Source organism: Athene noctua, chromosome 2 (assembly GCF_965140245.1).
Source record: "Athene noctua chromosome 2, bAthNoc1.hap1.1, whole genome shotgun sequence".
NCBI classification, from domain to species: Eukaryota; Metazoa; Chordata; class Aves; order Strigiformes; family Strigidae; genus Athene; species Athene noctua.
In genome coordinates this window covers 40,567,162-40,589,353 of record NC_134038.1, presented here as the reverse complement: position 1 = coordinate 40,589,353, position 22,192 = coordinate 40,567,162, and the positions used below count along the sequence as shown (strand labels likewise).

At 35.2% G+C, this 22,192-nt stretch overlaps 1 protein-coding gene across 7 annotated transcripts in view; it reads right to left on the bottom strand.

Moving 5' to 3' along the window:
• ASPH (aspartate beta-hydroxylase) overlaps positions 1 to 22,192 on the bottom strand; it is a 117,443-nt gene that overhangs the window by 43,092 nt on the left and 52,159 nt on the right. For all 7 annotated transcript variants that reach the window (XM_074898903.1, XM_074898905.1, XM_074898902.1 and 4 more), the window contains one exon: positions 11,654 to 11,695. In XM_074898903.1, the coding sequence (XP_074755004.1) occupies positions 11,654 to 11,695 (42 nt within the window). The remainder of the gene's footprint in view (positions 1 to 11,653; positions 11,696 to 22,192) is intronic.

The window sequence follows — 22,192 nt, the reverse complement described above, 5'->3', positions numbered from 1 at the left end:
ACAAATCACTTCATTTATGTTAAACCTCAGAGAAAGACCAATGCCTTAGTTAATGCTAAACCAATACTAACCCTATCCAAGCATTAGAGGATCTTATGAGTCTGAGCTGCTTCTGTATGAGATTAAAAAAAGCCAACCTTGAGTGCCTTTGGTTCTTTTTGTGTAAGACTTTTACTGTCATGTTCAACAATGATCTCAGTTCTACATGACAAGAGTTTTTCTTACACTACCTTTAGAAACTATTCTGCAGCATTGGTATGCACAGTTAAATAGAAGCTATTGCTTTGCAGGGTCAGGGGAGAAATATAATTTAAGCAGGATTGAAGGTATCCTACTAAATTCCATTTAAATTAACAAAGATCATACAAGGCTTTAAACATAAAAATGTATTAAGATCTATAAAGGAAAGGTACTAAAGAAGCAGTGCATTAGGATTATAATATCCCTGTTGATCCTTTTTATAATAGAAGTGACTATTTTCCAAGAAGAATAATTTTCCAAGGCATTTGCTACCAAGAAGTTAAGAAAGAAAAAACTGTCTGATATACAGGAATTTACTTATTTTTCAGGATAAACCACCAAATAGCATACTTAAATAGATTGGGTTTGCTCCCCTAAACACTTCAGGTTTTCACTGTACCCCGTGACTTGAAATTAAGCATTTATACTCAAGCACACAATTATGCACTTATGGAATGTAGTTATAGAATTGAACTGATCAATGAGATGTGTTTTTTTTTGTTTTTTGTTTTTTTTTTTTTTTAATACAGTAATACAGATTTCATGTCTTTTGTTCATCGCCCATAGATAACATAGTAGAAATGCATTTCAGTCTCTGGCCAATTCTAGTCCTGCTCTGTCTTACTTCAATACTATCCATTTCATAGGCAAGCAATGTCTTTACTGCATTTTCATGCAGTTAGAGATGACAACAATTAAGAAACACATCACCGGCCCTGTTCCAAGTGTTCATATCCCTTGAATCCAGCAAAACTTAGAGAACCAGCTCACATCATGAAAACAAGTACCCCTCTACCCCAGACCTTGAGTCCACAGTGACTAACAGGTATGGTGCGAGGTTTCTGACATAACGTCCCTGGGTCTGAAAAGAACAATCCATAACATGCAAAAGGTTTGTTGGGTTTTGTGGTTGTTTCAGTTTTTGGGTTGTTTTGTTCTGTTTTGTTTTCTCTAAAAAAATATGTCTGCTCAGTTTTTCAAGAAACCATTGTTATTTCTAAGGCCCGGCTTGCTCAACAATAGGTGTGGATGAACTCAAAAGGATCAGCCTAAGGAGCCAATAAAATCAAATGTCCCTGAAGATGTTTTAGGATGGTTGTGCTCACAGCTGCTATGTGAAACTGTCATTTGTTGTTAGCAGGAAAACTGAGGTATGTGAGTTCCTCTGGGTACACAATCTGGTGAGCTTCCAGCTGGACAACACCACCAAACACTTGGTTTGTTCCTGTTCTCTAAGCAGGAGGCTGTATGTACAATAAATTATGTAAAATACAACTAAAATGTCAGTTCCAAGTTCTACAGCATGTATGAAAATCTGTCTAAGAACACAGAAACTGTATTCAGTTAAGAGAGGACAATTATTTGTCAGCTTTCTAACTTTCAGTATTCACAGAAAGACATTCAGTCATTTGACCCTTCTCAAACTCAGTAAGCATGGCAACAGCAAGGCTCCTTTGAGGCAAAGAAGAGAAGCTTTCCTACCCACCAAGAAACTCTTACTGCCTGTGGGACACTGCTTCCGCAATTCCTTTGATTTTACAAGAAGATGAGACAGAAACAGCTCAGAAGTGAATGAAAATCTTACAAGTTCCGTGGCACAAAGATATGACATCTTTCCCATTGTATGTGACTTTGGTGATGTTTGGAAGAACCCTTTTCCCAACCCCCATTACAAAAAAGTATTATCTTCCCATTTACAGTATGATTGTACATCAGCTCTAGACCAGCAGGAGATCAATATGAAAAGCTGGAAAGGAGCTGTTAACATAAATATTATTCAGCTTCTAGGCACCAATATAACACAGTAAACATTATATAATGAGCAATCATTTTCATCTTCCGTTCTACTCCTATGTTAAAGGATTCACCAGGGAGCTTTCAGTGTAACCATCAAGAATTCCTCTGTATTAACCAGATAGCCTGCTATGTCCCTGCAGCAGTATTTTAATAAATTATCCATTGCCTCCTTCTAGTGTAATAATCTTTTAACAGATGTGACCCAATATATTAAATTCAATGTTATAAAGAAGGTAACTTATCTGTTTTCAAAGGAAAAAAACATGTAATTTTTCTTCATTGACTTACAGATTTCACCATGTAGCTAAAGTAATGCACAATCATGCAGCTGCTAGGGTGATTTATAGTCTAAATCTGGTTAAGCATTAAAATGATAATAATTCTTTTATATATCATACTATGGTCTTGCAAGAATAATACTGAGGATTTTCAATAATGACCTTGGATGGAAGGTTAGGGTTTTTATCTAGGATTTCTGTCATAGGATTGCTGAAGACTCCCTCAGAAAAGTTTCCACTGTCAAAGCAGCAAACTCAGAAGAAATCTTATAAGAAAGCATGCTAATTCTTTCTGCTGGAGAATAAACAATGGTCAGTGCTGATAAGCAATCTCATATCTCACTTCTGTATTAAGATACAGAAGAGAGGAAAAGAAAAAAAAAAAGGAAATATTTTGCAAGTGGTATTGTATTAAATGGTATTAAACATGCAGTAAACTTAACAGCCTGCAATGTCATCCAATGAAAGATGATGAAATAGATATTTAATATACCTATTTATACATATGAAAACTAAAATACCAGGCATAGTTTTGTTTTTATGTTGAAAGGCATCTTGTCATCATCAAAAGCAAAGGCAGTCTTTTTCTACAAAGGACAAATACCTTTTGAAAAATAATGAATGCAATTCTAGATACTCTTCAGACCACAAGTGCATCGTGAAAAACAAGGAAAAGTAACCAAATGATCAAAGGTGATTGAATCACATAGTTCTGAACAAGGTTGTAAAAATATTTTGTCTTTAATTGTTGGGGGAGGAGGCATTTACATCTGAATAAGCAAGAAAAAGGAGAAAAAGGTAGTAGTAGAGTTTGCCACTGGAAGAGGGATACATACAATTCTGTAAAAAGTAGCTACAGAGATGAAAATAATAAATTATGTTTCTCTGTCACCATAGAGGATAGAGGAACAAGGACAAGGGAAAAAAGGCTTAAAGTTTCTACAGTAGAAAATTTGGCTTGAACATCTGGAACTAATATCTCTGAGCAAGCACAGTAGAAGAGGTTGCTGAAGGTAGCTGTGGAATTCTAATTACTGGAAATTTGTGAGAACAGGTTGTACAGGCAACTGCCAGGAACAATGCACACAGTTGATAAGGCCTTTGGTCAACAGAATAGATGAAGTAAGCTTCAGGGTCCCACCTAGTCTTATTTTCTATAATTTCCATAATATACTGCTATATATTAATGCGCTTTAGTGCTAAGACTATAATTACACAGGGAAATTCCATTCTCTCATTTGTTAATTAAAGAAATTCCCCCAGAAGCTCGCTGTGCCAGTCATCACTGTGACTGAGATTGCTCCTAGCCCAATGCCAGCAACAGAATACTGAAGTTCAAAAAATAAATGGATCAGTTGTAGATTATCTCATTTGTCTAACAATCATGCTTTTATGTTCTGTATCTTCTACTCAACCATTCTGTTCATTTCCTTTCTCTTTCCTCCTCCTGTTATCCTTTTCTCCAACCTCTCCCCTTCTCAACCTTAATGCTCTACCACTTTTCCTCCCTTTCATTTCTGTACTTGCTCACAGTCTGTTCCTTGGTCCAGCTCTCCTTACTTATCCCCAACCTGTTCTTAGATATCTGTCTTCTTCCACACACTTGTTGCTCATGCCGTTCTTTAAGGGTCTTTTCCCCTAAACTCCCTTGTCCCTGTTATTGACCATCTAGATACTCTACTGCTACTCTCCATCTCTGCTGCATAGTTCAGGAAATGATTAGGGCTATACGCAGTCATGAGAGTGACTCAAGTGACAAAACCTCTCTGCCGTCACATAATTACATATGCCCCATACCAAATGGTGCCGACAGAGCACAAGTATGCCTCTGAGAAACATATCACCTTTTCTACACATGATGTAGCTCTGTGTTAAGTACCTGCAAATTGTCACAGCCTGAGCAATAAGCAATACAACTACTTGGCTCAGCAGTAGTACCTGATGCTCTTCACTTTCTAGCTAAAAGTTTATTCATTTAGTCATCACTTGAGAATGTCATCAATGCACTGACAGCTTAAAGTAAAGGCAATTTAAGTTTCTCCATATAGTTACCTAAATCCTGCTGTAATCTTCAGAAATCTAGTCACTACCATCAGTGAAGCCTAAAAAGTGAGTTCAGCACAAAGCAAGGCTGCCATTGAATGTATAGATGACCACTGTATATAATACAGTTTGGACACCCCACCAGCACATACAGCCACATGCACGTCTTCATCTAGAACCAAGACTTGTCCAGGCTGTTCTCCTCACTCACTGATAATGCTTCTTACTCATGAAGGCTTTTGGGAAGCCAGTATGAACACTGAAAGACTCGGGAAACGGTTCATTGCTTTTTTCCAGGACCTGATCTCGCAGAAAGTTTCAGAATTGCAAAGGAATAGTATCAGGGGAAAAACTGCTCAGGTTCAAAGATCTAGACCAGAATACGCCATCTGCTTTCAGATGAGTGGAGATACAGCAGCAAACAGAGACTGGGCAGGGGACGGATAATGAAATTTGGTGGGCAAAGTCTCCCCACTGATTACTAGCCAGCATGTGCATGTGTGAACTAATACTTTGTAGCCATCAATACTACAAGCTCTTGAAGAGGAAAACAACATACACTAAGTTTGCAATAAAAGCTTTTTTTCATGCAAACGCTGGGGAAAAAAAAAAATTAAAAAAATTCAAAGAAATCAGTGCAAAGTGAAGCTACTGAATCTTTTCCTTGAAAGTTTCCCAAACCAATTTTTCAAAAGGCATTTCCAAAAGGAATTTTTCCAATGCAAAATTTAATCTCAGTGGTATAATTTCAGAAAAAGCTATAAGTGATTATAAACAGTGCCTTGTGATAGAAAGCAATCTCAATTATCGGTGCTGCTACTAGCTCTTTCTGTAAAAACAAAAGGTTAATAAATTAAAAAAATTAAGTTCTGTAAATCTTCACCTGAAACAGATCTTTTTCTCTTAAGCAACTGTCCAGATAAATAGCATCAGGCAAATAACTTTGCAACTTCTATGTTGATTTTATTCATAGACTTATAACACAAATGTAATTTCTTGATACTTTACAACTTTTCATGCAAAAAGCTGCCTAAAGAAATAACAGTCAAGGAATTAAACTCTTCTAGAATTTCTAGTCAAATGTCCTCAAATGATCAAATGTCTGTATGGTCCTGTGTAACTGAGCAGAGCACAAGGCTTAAAATTGGTGTAAAATGCCAAGTAAGCCAATTATGTTAATGCGCTAAGTGCATCCAAAGCAATTACATGAATAACAAGGAAAAAAAGTATGGAAATGGCTCGTACATGGCAAAAAATTGATTACATCTGACCATAAGTCCAAAGCAATACAGAACTGGCAGAAATATTATATCAGAAATAACTAGTAATAATACTTCTGTAATACAGTAAATGAATCCTCTCTGACCTCCACAGAAGAGGTGTGGGGGTGTGTGTGGGAAAGAGTCAGTTCTCCATTCACATTTTCATGTGAAATACAAAACAATTAGCCATGTTAAGAAAAACCTCGTTCTCCTAAAAGAGCAAACACTGCTGGCTTGACTGATTAGACATCAGCTTGATATCCAAACCAGTTAATACTTCATTAGCCAGAACTGGACAAAAATATTGAATACTATCTTAATTATTTTTCATAATACACTTTTTTTTTAATCTGAAAGATACACCATGCACTTGGCATTTTAACACATAGCAAGTTACTTTTAAGTGGGTCTCTGATATTGTCTACACTGTAAAGACTTCAACTAGTTGTTTTCTGAAAAGATCATTTAAAGAATGAGTTATTCTTAGCACAACACATAGCAAGAATTATTCTATCCTTGGTCATATACTCCAAGCCTCCACTCAAAGGATACATGTACAGTTTTTTCCTGAGCAAAGTAAGTGGGAGATAATATCACACTGCTATTAAAAATCCCAGAACAATTAATGTTTATTTCTAAAAACCAGTATGCACTTTCATACACTTAACACAAATCATGTCTCACTCCCGCGCCTTGTAAAAAATTGTGAGCCAGTATTCTATAATTCTGTGACTTTATTCTGGCACAACAGACATGTCAGAAAGAAGGACACCACTGTTGAGCTTGTTAGCTGATGTGCCACTGTGGCCAGGAAGAAATCTCAACTGGGACTAGTTAAAGCAGTTTTCCACCTGTTCTTGCTGCGCTTTTCTCCTCTTCCTCCACCTTTTGCTCTTAGTATTAACTATTCCTTTTCCTAAGTCCTCTGCTCCCTTTCTTATATTCAGAGCCTAGGAAAAGTGGTGGAGTAGGAGGGCAGGCTTACCTGCTGCACTGGAGCTGGCACCTTGAACCTATCCTGTGCATTGACAGAGATGACTGACATCCCACTTGGTCTAACATGGAAGTCTGGGAGAAAGGGTGCCTTCCACATAGGCTAAACCATCTTGATTTAATGTTTAGAAACTAATGCTGTAGGATTTGTAGTCAATAAAGAGGGGCAGTAGCCTCCTCTGTGATTATGAAAGTCCATATTACACTATTAGCATGAATATTTCTTGTTAAGTATGCCTTCTAATGAAATTTCTATTGCCTCAGAAATGTTAAGACAAAAATGTCACAATCTGAGAGATGGTGTGGGGAGAGAACATGAGGCTAGAAGGACACCGCTTCCTATTTAACAAACCCTCTCATAAGTGGGATTTAGTTCTTGTCATTAGATTTATTTAATTATTCCTGTTGTCATTATAATGTTAAGGGAGCATTCCTGGTGGCTTCCTCTATCTTGCCTCTGCTACTACTGGCATGCAAAACAGCAGGCAGCTAGGACTCTGGCCTTTAATTAATTACTCCGTAAGTCATAAGGATTCAATACAAATGATGGTCTTCACAGCCACTTTGAGGACACATGGTCCATGGTCCCCAGTTTCTGAACTCAAAACTTCACTGGAACAATCCTGCTGCACTGACTGTATACTGTGCTTACTACTAGCAGATCAGTTTTATTTAAGTTTTAAATAAAGTCTTCAAGGAAAGCTATACCTATATAACTGTACATGTTATAACTACATAATGATGTCTCCTTTTATCTCTCCCACCTTGACAAAAATAGACAAGTGGGGGGTGCCATCGCTAAACCTAAACTGAAATAAAAATCTCCTCATGTGATGCAGTCTCACAGTTACTTGCAGCAAAGACTCCTTCTGCCAGTTCTCCATCTTAAACTCAAAATCTAAGGAAGCAGTTTCCAGGGGAGTCACAGGCTTTGTTTTCTTAACACTCTCCTATTCCTGCTGTGATACAAATTCAGTAATAATGTTCTTGGCAACTTGTGGATGGGTGCCTTAAAAGACAGTGATAAGCAGATACCAACGATCATGGTCTGATGAAATTTTCCAATTAATTTTGTGACCTTCTGTTTTACTAATTCCCCCTGCCCCCTCCCTCAAAGACACTGACCTTCCCAGTCAAAGTTTCAGTTATGGGCTGAAAAACATACATATATTATATTAGTAGACCAACTACTTTTACCTGGTATTCAAAATCTGCTCAATTAATTGTCCTCCCTTCTCTTACTCAGCCCATATCATTACCCAGATTAGTTTTTGAAATTGTGCTGCCACTCATAGGGAGCTTGAATGAGAATTTGATGATGATGAAAAACTCCTGTCATTGTCCTGTTGTTTGGGAAACTCATTAGGTGACATACAGATAGCGTAAGTGATCCACTTGTTTAATGGGCTTCTATAAATGATAACTTAGAAGGTATAAAAACAAATAACTACATATAGACAATTTAAAGCCAGTAGCACTACAATAATTAAAAGATCTTTTTAAACTGTACTGGTAGAACAGCAAAACCTCTATAATAAACTTATCTGAGGAAGAAATCAGACAATAAAAACTGAGGCATTTTAGGGACTAATAAAGCTGTGGAATCTAATGACTATAATAAATCTTTAGCTGCAGTTATTCCAGAACAATTTCCCTTGCAGTAAAAAGTATTCTATAGGGTTTTCTGTGTGAAATTACTGTTGGTTGGTTAGATGTTGATCGTAAGAAACAACTGCAGAGTTATAATTTTAATTTTGGCATATATTTCCATCGTTCACCTCTGTTTCATTATGAAGTCTTCTGGCTTCATTCAAAGGCTAGAATCAAGCAATCCTTGTACCAGAAATAAATTTCTTCACTGACTTTCTGTACAAAAATACACACAAATATTCTAATGTCCTATGAATAGTTCAGCATGGTGTTATGCAGCAGTTTTGGATGGAGAACTACACTTCTGTGAAGTACAGCATTGGTCATTCTGCCCACAGCTCATCTTTAATGCAGGCTGCAATTAAATATGTAAGTAAATCAATAGGTAGTATGTATACCCTTAAAAGCAGAGCTGGCAAGGGTTGAAGTCAGCCTACCTACTTTGAGCTGACAATTCTGGAGGTGAGCTAAGCATGCAAGCTCTTTCTACAGCCAGTGGAGCTCTGGTTAAGGTTCTTAATGGAGTTTAGGGGACAACTCATCTCATCCTACAGCAAAAACCTAACGTTTAGCCAGAAGAATAGCACTTTAGCCTCCACAGATTATACAGCTTAGATCTCTACTGTGGAGTCCTATTTATACTGTCCAAAGGTAAATACTTGGAGTGAACTGAGGTTAATGTTGACCCTGCTATCAGAATGACACTTGCACGACCACTTGTGGAATGAGATTTGTCCTAACCCTGGCTTATGTATACCTCTGTCCCTGCTGTGACACAACTGAATGCTCCAACTAAATGGCATTCACTTCCAATTTCATGTTTTATCAGTTTTGAAAAGTGAAAATTATTATTGTAATTACCCACACTGATGTTCAGTTTATAAAAGAAACACATTCATTGCAGAAAATGATTGTTCCAGTTTTTAAATCCGTTCTTCACCAATCTAAAGGAATATTCAATATATGCCAATATAAGTCAAAGTAGAAAGATTAAGCTACTTAAATTATTTTTTGTTAGCTTATGCGATCAAAAACAACTAAAACCACCACATAAGAAAAGATGTCTTACAGATGTTGTATATATGCCCTGGATGGTAATACCTGTAAAACACTTTAAAAGAGTTATTTCTCAGATTCACTTGAAATACCCATCCCATTTAAATTACTTGTTTAAATATAAGGTCTGATCACATTCTTATGAAGAAGACAAACAATCCTTCTCAAATATAATAAAGAAAACCTGAAGTAATAGTACACTACAAATTAGTTTAGTTTTTGTTTCTTTAGAGGGGTTTCCAGAGAAGTTTGTGTGAATATAGAAGTTTCAGCGAGACTTTTAATAAACTTGATGAAATACTATTAAAAACTAAAATTTACAGAATTTGTAAGACATTTTGCTAATAAAGTACTGTGAAAACTACAGCAGTGAAACACGTTAATATTGTAACATCCACTGAAAGCTGTAAATAGGCCTTTCGGAGCTTATATGTCCAAATACCTAAAAACAAATGCAGACTGGCACAAACATCCCTGTGCACTGTCAGAATCACAAGAAATCCCTAAATCCAAGCCAAGTTCAAATTCCAAACTCCTTAGATCTCTTGAGTTTTCTACATATACTAGAGAGTCACAGTACAGTATTTTTTTTTTTTTAAATACATTTCTCATTGATTTATTGCTGCATCTTATTAGGGTAATTTAAAATAAATTCAACAGTACTTTAAACCACTTTCTAATGACTACAGTATCTGTAGCTAGACATTTTCTTGAAAGTGAAAACTTAAAACAGCTCAAACTCTGAAAACTTAAATAATTCAACAAAATTCAACTTGTATGAAAATCACACAAGCCATTTAGCTATAAACAAATTACATAAAAAATGCAGGGTTTTTTCCCCTGTAGGATGCAAAATGTTATCAATTTAACCTGGAAAACAAAATCTGCCCTTTTTCCAGCTTACAGAAGTCCTGTAATGTGCAACAGCAGGAGTCAGCAGAAGGATTTATTTAGTTGCTCAGTATTTAAGAAGAAACAAAACCACACAGCACTTAAAGTGCAAAAGCAAAGTGGTTCCTGTCATACTTTCAAGTCATAAAAGTTCTCTTACAAGTTGCATAGTAGTAAATCCTTCCATCTTCATTTTCGTACAAAGCTAGTATTTTTACATATGAATGCTGTTTACTCATACTGAATGGCTACTGTATGTCATGTTATTCTACTATTCTAACAGGTCAATAAAACCAGCACACAATGGTGTTTTTTTCTACTATTAAGTATGCAAGCCCAGTGCAGTAAGCTAATTCCTGCCAAATCTATCCTTTTAGAAATGAAAGTATGGATATAATTGACTTGCTTTCCAAGTAAACTGGCTAATGGTGTATTTATTTTTAAAATGTAATACTTACATTTAACATAGTTAATACTTAAATGTTTAGTTTGCCTGTCCTAGTAACTGATATTTAAAATAGAAATATACGAAACCAAACCCAATAAACCTTACAAAAAGATTTAAAAAGTAGCATTGCTAAGTACTCAAGTATGAAATAAGAGCCACATAGGAAAATGAAAACAGAGAATGAAAAAGAAGCAGTAGACACCAGCAGAATCACTGAATCCCTTTTCCTCCATCTAGTAATCCTGGAGATACTTAGGCAGGCACTAGTCTGTAGGCCATATCTACGTGAAAAGAATGCAGGCACAATCCCTGAGGTTTCTGTGTCCTGCCAGCTGTAGTGCTGTACCAGGGTCAGATACAAACCTTGATCCCAAGGATGTTGGGGAGGGAGGGAGGTTGTGCAAGGTTCATGCAGTGACAGGGAATGCACAGGGCAGCACCAATGTCATGGCAGGGTGAACATTCAAGAGTGCTCTTAGCAAAACCTCACTGCTTTTCCACCAAACCTGACTCTGCATGTTCCTACCTAAACTGAGCCAGACAGAAACCCTTACTGCATAAACACGGGGCTGACAAGGGTGGATTTTAGTCACCTGTCTCCCTGAGTTTAGCCCAACAGGCAGTGCTGAACTCAGCACTTGAGGCCAGGCAGCCCAGGTCGCCTCTCATCCACAGATGCTGGAGGAGCCTGGTGAAGCTGTGACCTCTGGAGTCCTAAACCAGGAGTACAACACTGAACATTTTACTCCTGAAACAGCAGAAGTTTTTAACAGCAGCCTGTGACCATGTAAGAGGGGAACATGTTGATGTCAGCTTGGGAAACGACTGTGTGTTTACTTACAAAAACACATAAACTCTGGATGTTTATTCAACTCCAGTTTATCTAAATAAGCTGTACAGGAGCTAAGCTTCATTACTATTTAGTCTGATTTAAACCAGTTGTCTCAGAAAGCATGTTTCTGAATTTCAGAACAGAATGTTACTTTCAGACTTACCTTTTTCTGTTTTGTCTTGTTCAGTTGTTTTTTCACTTTTCCCTAAAATATTAAAAATATAATTTAATTGAAATAAACTTTTTGTTAACAGTTTATGATAAAAAGAGATACAAGAAAATTACAGCTTACACTCAAAATATAATTGGGCTAACAGAACTTTTTGTTTTATTTTTACTTTTTAAAGTAACCACAGACTACTGTCTGAACTATATAGTTACATAAAGGGTCTTTCTCTGCAGATTCTTCAAGTATTGATTATTGCTTCTGTCACATAAATTTTTCCCAGTAGATTTTGGTAACACACACAGTGACAGCTATTTTTGGAAGAAAAAAAATATTGTTCTCTAATTAAAAACTCTTGGGAACACTAGCTTAATATATATATTTTTCATTAAAATGTAAAAACCATGAAAGTCAATTGGGAACCTAGGTCTCATTTTCAGAAGTGACTTGGGCACTTGGAAGCTTTTGTCTTACTTCAACTTTTAAAATAATTTAACCCAGGTTTTTTGAAAACATCTGAATACACAGGTAAATGTTAACTAAGCACAAGACAATCTGTAGGTAAACACAGACTATATACTGTACCAAAAGCATGTATGTATGTATGTATCATGAAGGTGATATATATGGAGGCAGACTTGTCCTCTCTTTTTCTCCTCTCTAAACACTTTTTGGTTTTGGCTTACTCTGCAACATTTAAAGAATCTTATCTCACAATTCTAATATTATCATTCTGTTTACAGTTTCACTCCAATAAACTTCCAATATTTCCTCCCCATAAACCTAATAGAGAATACTAAAAGAGAGGTCAGTTAGCTTTTTAGTCAGTTATATTCTTCTCTAACATACACTCTTTGATTCTGAGGTATCTTTACATATAGAAAAAACATTTTCTTTAATTTCCAAGTCAGTTAGAGACATCTTGTCAGAATACTCAATCTTCACAGTTTTTTAAACTGACTGCTCAGAAGTATTATATTGTGAATGAAATACACCATGTAAAAATGTTGAAAACCATCTCTTTTCATGAAGAAACTGGGTTATGCACACACATGAAATCAAACCATTTCACATTCTAATTTCACCCGTTACTACAAGCTGACAACTGTTGACTTTTATATTCAGCACAAGGCAGAATGAGTATTAACTTGATTATGGTATGGTAAATTAAATAAATATGGTCACATTGAAAGTCATTCACCTCTTCAATTATGTAATAAAAAAAAGATTGTCTCTTAAATTGAATGAAATGACAAAAAAGATTGATAGAAACAGTTACATACTATGGGATAGCTTGGACAAGGAATATTATTACCATAACAATATATTAATGAAAGTGGTGTCCAATACTTGTTAAAATACTAGCTTTTTTGTTGTTACTTTTTTGGACATACCACACAACAAATAAAACAGTCCATCTGTATGTCATCAGAAATACTGTATTTTAAAAAGAGCAGTAACATAATTCCAGGTGAGACACAGAATAGTTGATATAGTCATATTTCTATTATTTTCACCAACTCACAGCACATGAACAACTCATTACAGGAGAGTGAACCATGACACAGTATGTTATTTAGCCATTCATTTTCCTTTTACCTTTTACCTTACCAGCAACACTAATAATCTCACATGACCTCTCTTAACTCGCTCTAGGTCACTCAGTGATCACCTTCCACACATCTTGAACATTCATGTTCATTTCTGCAACTTCTTTTCCATCACAGGAAGAGCAAGGTATGAACTCATCACTCTAAAGCCTGTTCCTATCTCCTATTCTTGTCCAGATTCACTTTTATTACTGAGGCTCATGCAACATATAACCTACAGATCTCTATAAACATTAATGCACTAGGATCCATTCTATAACTCTCTCAGACTTGTTGCAACCTGTATTCTGCTAAATTAGCTGCCAGTGATTTCACCACAGCCTCTCCAATGATCTTTAAATACTCCAGCTTCCCCTTCTAGGTAGCTGCTTTTGAAATTCATCACAACTTGATCTTGTTAGCTCTGAAGATCTTTTTTTCTCTCCGCTCTCACCATACTTAACTAAGAATTCACTTCAGCATCATATTCAGAATATAATGCTTTGTTCTCTCCACACCGATCCCTAGATTACTTTGATGGTACAAATGGGTTTTAATTAAGCTATTCCTGACAAAGGTTTAAAAATGTCCTGTCTCAAAGACAAGGATACGATCGTAAATCTTGAGACTATTTTGTCATCAACTTAAACCAATTGTAGCTCAAACAAACAAACAAAAAAGTGTTAGCTCTTCAAACCACTCCCATCCTTTACTCAATTTCTCTATTTCCAGCAAAACAAATCTAGATCAAAATCACAGACAAGACTGGTTTGATCTATCTCTACAGGCTAGGAAGGCTATCACCGTGTAACATATGCACCAGGTATGCACAAGAAGGTTTCTACTATAAAGAAAAAAATAATTTTTCATATTACAATCTGTGTAAATATTTGTGAATGCATGTGACAATGACCCAAATCACAACTAAAAATTTGTTTCAAACCTTGTAGATTAAACATAAATCCCAATCAACACTATAAATGTACAATACAATTTGCTTTTTACATATATATAATTTTTGAAACACATAAAATTACACAATGATATTCAGTAAAAACATGACATTTTTCAGTATCTTTCCTATATCCAATCTTATCCATTTTCTTTACTTCTTAGAAAGAGGTGCCATTGATATTGCACCTTTTGAATTATTCAGAATGTGAAAAAGTCACTTAAAATTGTAGTAAATTTTCAGTAATAACATAAAACTTTAGTATCTCAGTCTTATTTAATTTTTGCTTTCCTTACTGGTATTTCTTCCTGTGATTTCCAAAAAAACCAACTGAACCCAAGATTTCACAGAATCGCAGAGTTAGCAAGAAGTAACACAGCAATGTGAAAATACAAAGAAAGATGTAATCTTTTTGACTTTTTCTAAAACTACAGTTCTTTATTCAGCAATATAACATCATAAAAATTTGGTGGTGTTTGAAAACTGAAAGGTCAAGGAGGATTTTTATTTTCAAAGAGAGAACGGTACAGACACAATAACCTTGTTAGATTTCTGATTTAAACTACAGACCATAAACTAGACTATTTCTCTGTGAAAGGTAAATATCATACTTGCTTCACGTTTGTTAGAATCATATCTCATCCATTTTATATTACAAATAGAAATTATGTATCATAGGCAAAATTCAGGCCAAATTGATTGCAGAATAGCTAATATTCCAATTACACAATACTCCAATTCTATAATACACAACTATAGAAGGCGCAGACCTTAGTGTAATGCTCATTTCCTTCACATAATACCATCCAGAAATAAAAATTACTCCTACTTGCTAGACTTCTTCCTCTTTGTAAATACTTTCAAATATATTTTTAAACATTTAAAATTATTACTTTGAAAAATAATAACGTTAATTAGTGGCTGAGAGAAATATTCATCCCTATAGTTAATATCTACCACAATTGGGAAATAACGACACTAGAAAGACAAAGATATTCTTCTGTGTTTTATTGCAGCCAAACATTAAAACAGATTAAATATACATTTTTCTTTAATAGTCTGCTTGACCTTGCTCAGCTTGGCATATTTCTGTAAACATGAAGCACATAAAAATCACATACCCAGGTACAAAATACTTAAAATTTGATCACAGCATAATACACTCTCACAGTCCCACAATTCTAGGAATAGGCTGCCACTGTTATATAAAAAGTCCTCCATTCACCACTCTAAAATCATTCCCAAGCTTCCTCATAAAATATGGCTTTGTAAAAATTATTGCTCTGCAGTTCACAATCACAGGTAATTTTACTAGTACACCCCATCCCAAACTGCATCACAGTCTAAGAATATTATTGCTTTCCTGAAAAGTCTGAAGAAATCACTTTGGGACATCTGTGTTTGTTGATCAGATGTAACACTCACTTACATGGAGTCTTACTGAAATCCCAAACAAAAAAAGGCAAGCACATATGATGCCCTTTTCACTATAAATGTAAGCAACTAAAAACCTGACTTCAAAACAGTGTCACAGAAATTTAAAATCTCCCTGTCAAACAAAAGGTAACCACTGTTAGGGTTACCAAATTGATTTTTCTTCTTAAAAATTTATCTTATTGTATTTCTTCTAAGCTCCCATATTAGGCTTGGCAATTTCCTAAAATCACAGAAATTATTCCTGAGCCAAAAAGGAACACGCGCAAAATTCTGAAGAATAAAATATGTCTTCATAATTGTGGAACAGCAGCACAGAACAGGTAAAAAGTACACCTGTTATACTAAAATTCTAAATCACTCAAAGTCTAAATTTCAGACGTACCATTTACAAGAGCGTTTATGATCACAGGTCTTATATTTTTATATCCTTTTTTTCTTAAGGTTGAATTTACAAAGTTTGGGTTTCTTTTAAAAATAAAATAAAATTGAAAATAAAATTTACAAGTCAAGGATTTATGCAAATTTGACTTATTTTAAATAATTCACTTAATAGAAAGCTTACTAAACCCAGCTTCGAGCTCATTATATTGGTAGGCAAAGCAGAAGAATTCTACTGAGCTCTACCTGATTCTGGCAACTCAGCTTTGCTGCAATCTACGCTGACTTCCTGCCAGGCTATTACATAGTTTCTAGGCATTTTTGCTTTAAAAAAACCCTAATGTGCATAAAAAATACGTTCTGATTTACACATAAAGGGTTTCTGAAAAAAGTAATTTAGTAATCTGCCCTTTTATTAATATGAATTAAACATACATTTTGTATCTTGTTAGATTATTTTTAAAATCACCTGAAATTTATGTAGTGTAACTGTTGACATAACATCAGTGCAAAGAGATATACGTCAAACTTCACAGCATAGTGTGTGCCTGATTAGTGTTTTCGATAAAATGCAATTAGGTTGTATGCTATATCAGCAGTTATAAAACATTTAAAAATTCATAATATTATGTTTCATTTGACCAAACTGCTCTGTACATACTGTATGAATCCACAACAAAAGATATATATTAAAATCTGAAAAAATGTACTTGCTGCTACGTTATAAATAGATTAACAATTGCTTGAACAGCACATATGAAATGCAGCTCAAAGTTGCAACTCTGTCACAAACACAGAAGAAAAATAATGAATTCACTAAACTTGACCAAGAAAAAAAAAAAATCAGACAGGAATGTAAATTAAACATCCAAGTGTTAAAAAAGCTTACTAAAATGACAGTTGGCTACAACCCATTTACAATATTTTAGTGTTTGTTCCCCAAACCCTGAACTGCTTGGTAATTACATCATAAGATCTATTACAAGCATCTGCTCCCCTTTTGTAGCGTATGGTTAGGGCTGGTCCTCCTGATGTAGGGACTTTTCTTTTGAAGCTCTAAGTATCTGAAAAAATAAGGGGAAATCTATATTAAAGGACCAACCAAAACACAACTTACTCTAAAATAAAACAAAACCAAAAAAAATTTTAAATGCTAAAAAATATGCAACTTTGTATAACACTAGTTAATTTGAGAAAGCTATAATTTCTAGGAGCTATCATAGTGAATATACACAAAGTTGCTGTATAAGATGGGAAATGTAAACTTTTAAATATTTATCTAGGCAGCACTTTTTTTCTCATCATATGGCACTTCATTTACCTTGTAAAGGAAATCTAGGCCATGTCACAAATACATTAAAACAAATTTATCTTTTTTTTTTTGAAAAAAAAAAAAAAGTCAAGGACACATACAATTGGAAAAGAGGAGCCAGGGAGTCAGGAAGGGTCAAAGTTGTGAAGTGGAAACCTCTCTACACATAAGGAATTTCAGCAGTTGGTAAAATAAATGTGGGGTTATAAAAACATCAAGGATACAAGATGAAAGGGAGGGAAGGGGAAACAACCCTTAAATATTTTAAATCTGACCATATACAAGAGGGATCAAAATCCAAATACAAAGAGTAAATGTATCCCAAAAACCTGTAATGTCGCCCTTAAAATATGTCTCTAACAAGCATCACTCAACCACAAACACTGCAATTTATATATCAGTGTAAAACAGGATTAGCCAAACATCCTACATCAGTAATATTTCAAGCTGGCCTATTATACCACTCAAGTGCATTAGTTTACAAAAACACAGCCTACAACTGTAGTTAAAATAAGTTACTGCTAGAAAGTAACATTGGTAATAGTTTTAGAAATAAATGTGGAGAATTGGAAAACAGTACATACCGATACCTAAAGATGCAGTTGCCTACTGTTATTTGTTTTGTGATATGCCCTTAAGGCAGCAAAAAACTTTTGACTTGCACTCCAGCATATTAAAATCCGACACCTGATTTCTTCACTGGTTGTATGAGAACGTTCCTGACAACTAAATTAATCCTCTGAACTATCTCTTGTTTTCTTTCCAAAACAAGTAAGTTCCTATGTTTCAAATAAAAGTCAAACAACCACTCCTAACCTTATTACAAACCAATATCATGCTTTAAATGAAGTTGCATGAATTTATACTACCTGAGAATAAGGACTCTATAGTGACATTTCTGAGTATCTTTTACACTACCTGAAGTTATGTTTATTACACAGATAAATCTTTTATATTTGTAAAGAGTGCACATGAGAACACATCGGTATTCTTCATTCAGAATAGAGTTCTCGAGTCTCTAGTACAATGAACTTTAATATTATTATTGCTGAAATAAAAGGAAATACTAGCTTTGAATGACTGATGAAATGAAATTGCACAAACAAAGGAGAAAAGACTTCTGACGACAGAAAACTCCCATACTGAATCCTCCATCACAAATTACATAAAATCCTGGGAAAATGTGAGAATAGTGTTGCCTTCATACTGAAATTTTCACATCCAAAAAAGGCAGGTAAAAATACTTAATAGTGCTTAATAGAAGGAAAAAAATGGTAATTTAACAGTAATAAAATGTTTATTCCTGGTCAGTAGTCTATTTATGTCCCATTTCTTTTCTCAGTTTCCAGAGACAAATTCTACTTCAGGTGCTGACACAATCAGCTTTTTACAAAAACTGATAAACAATAGTTCTTCTGCCTCCAAAGTGGTTTCTGCATAACTACACAAATTACTGAAGGTTCTTGAGTACACTGTTGTAGATTTTGTGCTGATCAATTTATTTTCCTTTTCTACTTCCTAAAGGAAAAATCATATACATGGTGCCACTTCTATTTGTTCAGTTATTAAGCACACAAGTAACAGGTTCTGATGGATTCTCTCACTTTTTTCCCCATGAAGCAAAAAAGAAAATATTCACTCCTTCCAGTGCTGCTACTATTTCCACAAGATATACCTGAATAGAGCTAACAAGCCATCATCTAACATACCCTAATCTCATGATTTAAGAAGTGTGTTCCACTAGTTTTGAAAACAACTGAAGTTAAAACAATAAATCTAAAAAACCTTTTGAAAAGATCAAAAATAAATACTATTTCAATAAAAAATAACTTGTTTTATTCTAACAGTGCTTAAAAATAGTAAGAACTCTCTTCATATCGCAGTAAATTGAGACTGAACAACTAGGTTCAATTCCACCATCTTATTTGAAAGTCCAGCTGCATTTAAAGAAGTGATTGTCCCTTTGTACTTGGCATTGGTGAGACCTCACCTGTGTTCACTACCCCTCACCACAAGACAGACACTGAGGTGCTGGAGCATGTCTAGAGAACGGCAACGAAGCTGGTGAAGGGTCTAGAGCACAAGTCTTATGAGGAGCAGCTGAGGGAGCTGGGGTTGTTTAGCCTGGAGAAAAGGAGGCTGAGGGGAGACCTTAACGCTCTCTACAACTACCTGAGAAGAGGTTCTAGCAGGGTGGGTGTTAGTCTCTTATTCTCACATGGCAAATGACAAGACAAGAGGAAACAGCCTCAAGCTGTACCAGGGGAGGTTTAGGTTGGATATTAGGAAAAATTTCTGCACCAAAAGGGTTGTCAAGAACTGGAACAGGGTGCCCAGGAAAGTGGTTGAGTCACCATCCCTGGAGGTATTAAAAAGATATTAGACATGCTTAGGGACATGTTTTAGTGTTGGACTTGGCAGTGTTGGTTTTACAGTTGGACTGGATGATGTCTTTTCCTAAATGATTCTATGATTCTAAACAAAATATTTGGAACACCATCCACAACCGTACAATACACAAGATTCTTTTTTTTTGGTGAAGGTAGGAAATTAATTTACTCCTGCAAGACAGAGACATTAAATACAGAACAAAAAGCAAGAGAAATATGGTCCACAAAACCAAAGGATTTCAAGTTGGTACTTGGATTCTGAATTTGGCTTTAAAATAGCATATGTAAATCAAGAGAACATCTCAATATCCTCATATCAATACAACTGACACTGTGCGGTGGAATTATCTACTGTTGAAATTTTGCCGTAGTCCTGTAAGGGACTTTTTGTTATTTTAACTCTAAGCAGCTACATTTTCTGAGAGAAAACAGCTTTTCTTGTTCTGCAGTTCCAACTTAAAGCACAACAATTCAACTGAACACTACCTTAGCTGAACTTCCTGCCTATGCTGTCAAAGGTAACTATTGCTTTTCCTACTTTGATTACAAGCTTTGGTTAAAAATAATTCATATTCATTATGAAACAAAACATTTTTAGATAAGACATCTATTAATGAACACCTGTGGCTTCAAACATTTCAACACACTATGCGGCTGTTATGATAAACAGGTCAGAAAGATGTCACAGACAACAGTTATGTATTGATGTATTTCAAACCACCTCAGTTAAGGTTAAACATGTAAATTAAAACATGAACTAAACCATGCCTCCAATCTGTACTGGGCAATCACAAAGATCTCCCATGTTTTTTCACTTCTCTGGCTGCTTTTGGTATGCCCAAGAAGCAAGTTTCCTTTCCTGCATGGAAAAACAAAACCCCACAGAACTACCTGGGCACCACACCACATAAGAGCTTCTGCATATTGTAAAGATTAACTAACCCCCAAAGATGTTCAGGTTAATGAAAACAAAACAAAAATACAGCTCTCCAGGCTCCTGAATTGCAGGTTCTGTGGTTTACTGCCCGGAGATACAACTCAGTGTTTCACTCAATGCAACTACTTTGTTACAAAGAACAAACTAGCCACTTGTAACAATTAACTCCAAAAACCAGATTAAATGTAACAATATGCAATCTTCAAATTTACAATCCATTTCTAGGTACTGTAAAAATGGTTTTGGTAAACTCTGTGTTGACTACTGTCAGGTAACAGATGGAAGAGCTGGAAGTGCTCTTAAAATCAGTTATGTCAAGAAAAACGTGATGGCATGACAAAATAGTCCTGTTTCCAGACCAGTGCCCAAAGAGTGCCCCAGAGTCAGACTACAATAGATCTCACTGATACACAGAGAAGTGACAGTATCACCACTCTAGAAAGGAAGTATGCATATAGTTTGAGCCCTGAAATTTTACATTTCCCTTAAGAGCAAAATTTTCTAGGTCTGTCTCAAATAATTAAAATCAGAGTTGTAAATTAAAACTGCTTACAGTTTTATTTGGACTACTTCCATATAACCCAGTAATTATTACTACCATTTATCCAATACAAGATAAAAACTATTTCTTCAAAAACAGGAAGCAACTTTAAATGACAATAAAGATATCCCTTCACTGCTCTTCACAAAGTAATTTGTTTGCAAACTTTCCATGTAACTACAGCTTCTTTTTTTTTGGAAAAAACCCAAACACTTAAGATTAACTTACCCACTAAATCATAATTTGAATAATCTTCATCTTGAACAGGAATTTATGCAAGTCAAAATTGTAGAAACAATTCAAACTGGAAAGTTCTCTAAACATTTACAAAAAGGTGCCTATTTTTCCCTTATGCTCAAATGAGTGACCTATCAACAGTGCGCTGTAATACTACTTTTCCAGAAGTAGGATGCAAATTTTCCTCCGCTGAATTTTTCCAGGGGAAATATTAGTACTTTAGTAGGCCAATAAGTAAACTACAGGATTGCATAGTTTCAAAAATGATACTTAAAAATTCTGAAACTGTACTATCCGAAGCACAAATCTCCCACAGTTTCACATGCTACTACAGCATGGGCTTAGAAAACATTCATATACTTACTATGTTCTCAGCTGTAATCGTGAAATATTTTACTTCAAAATTCAGTTCTTTTTAATTTCATATGTATTTTAAATTAGACATGTCACATGTGACAAAGTGCTATTACTGCTAATAGACTGAAGGTTGCATGAATAGGGAGGTATGTACAGGGAGGGAGTCAGACTCACCAGAAAAAAAACATGAGAATAGCCAGGATGCTGGCTGCAGACGGTAAAAAGAATCGAAGAGAGGGAAATAAATTCTCTGACTCGGGAAGACCATTGATAAAATACTCAAAGCTGGGGAGACATTCCACTTTTTTTTCTTTCTTTTTACATATACTCACTCTCTTGAGTATATACTACTGACTAGCTTCCCATGACCTAATATGGCCATTTTTATTGCTGTAAGTTTTTCTGA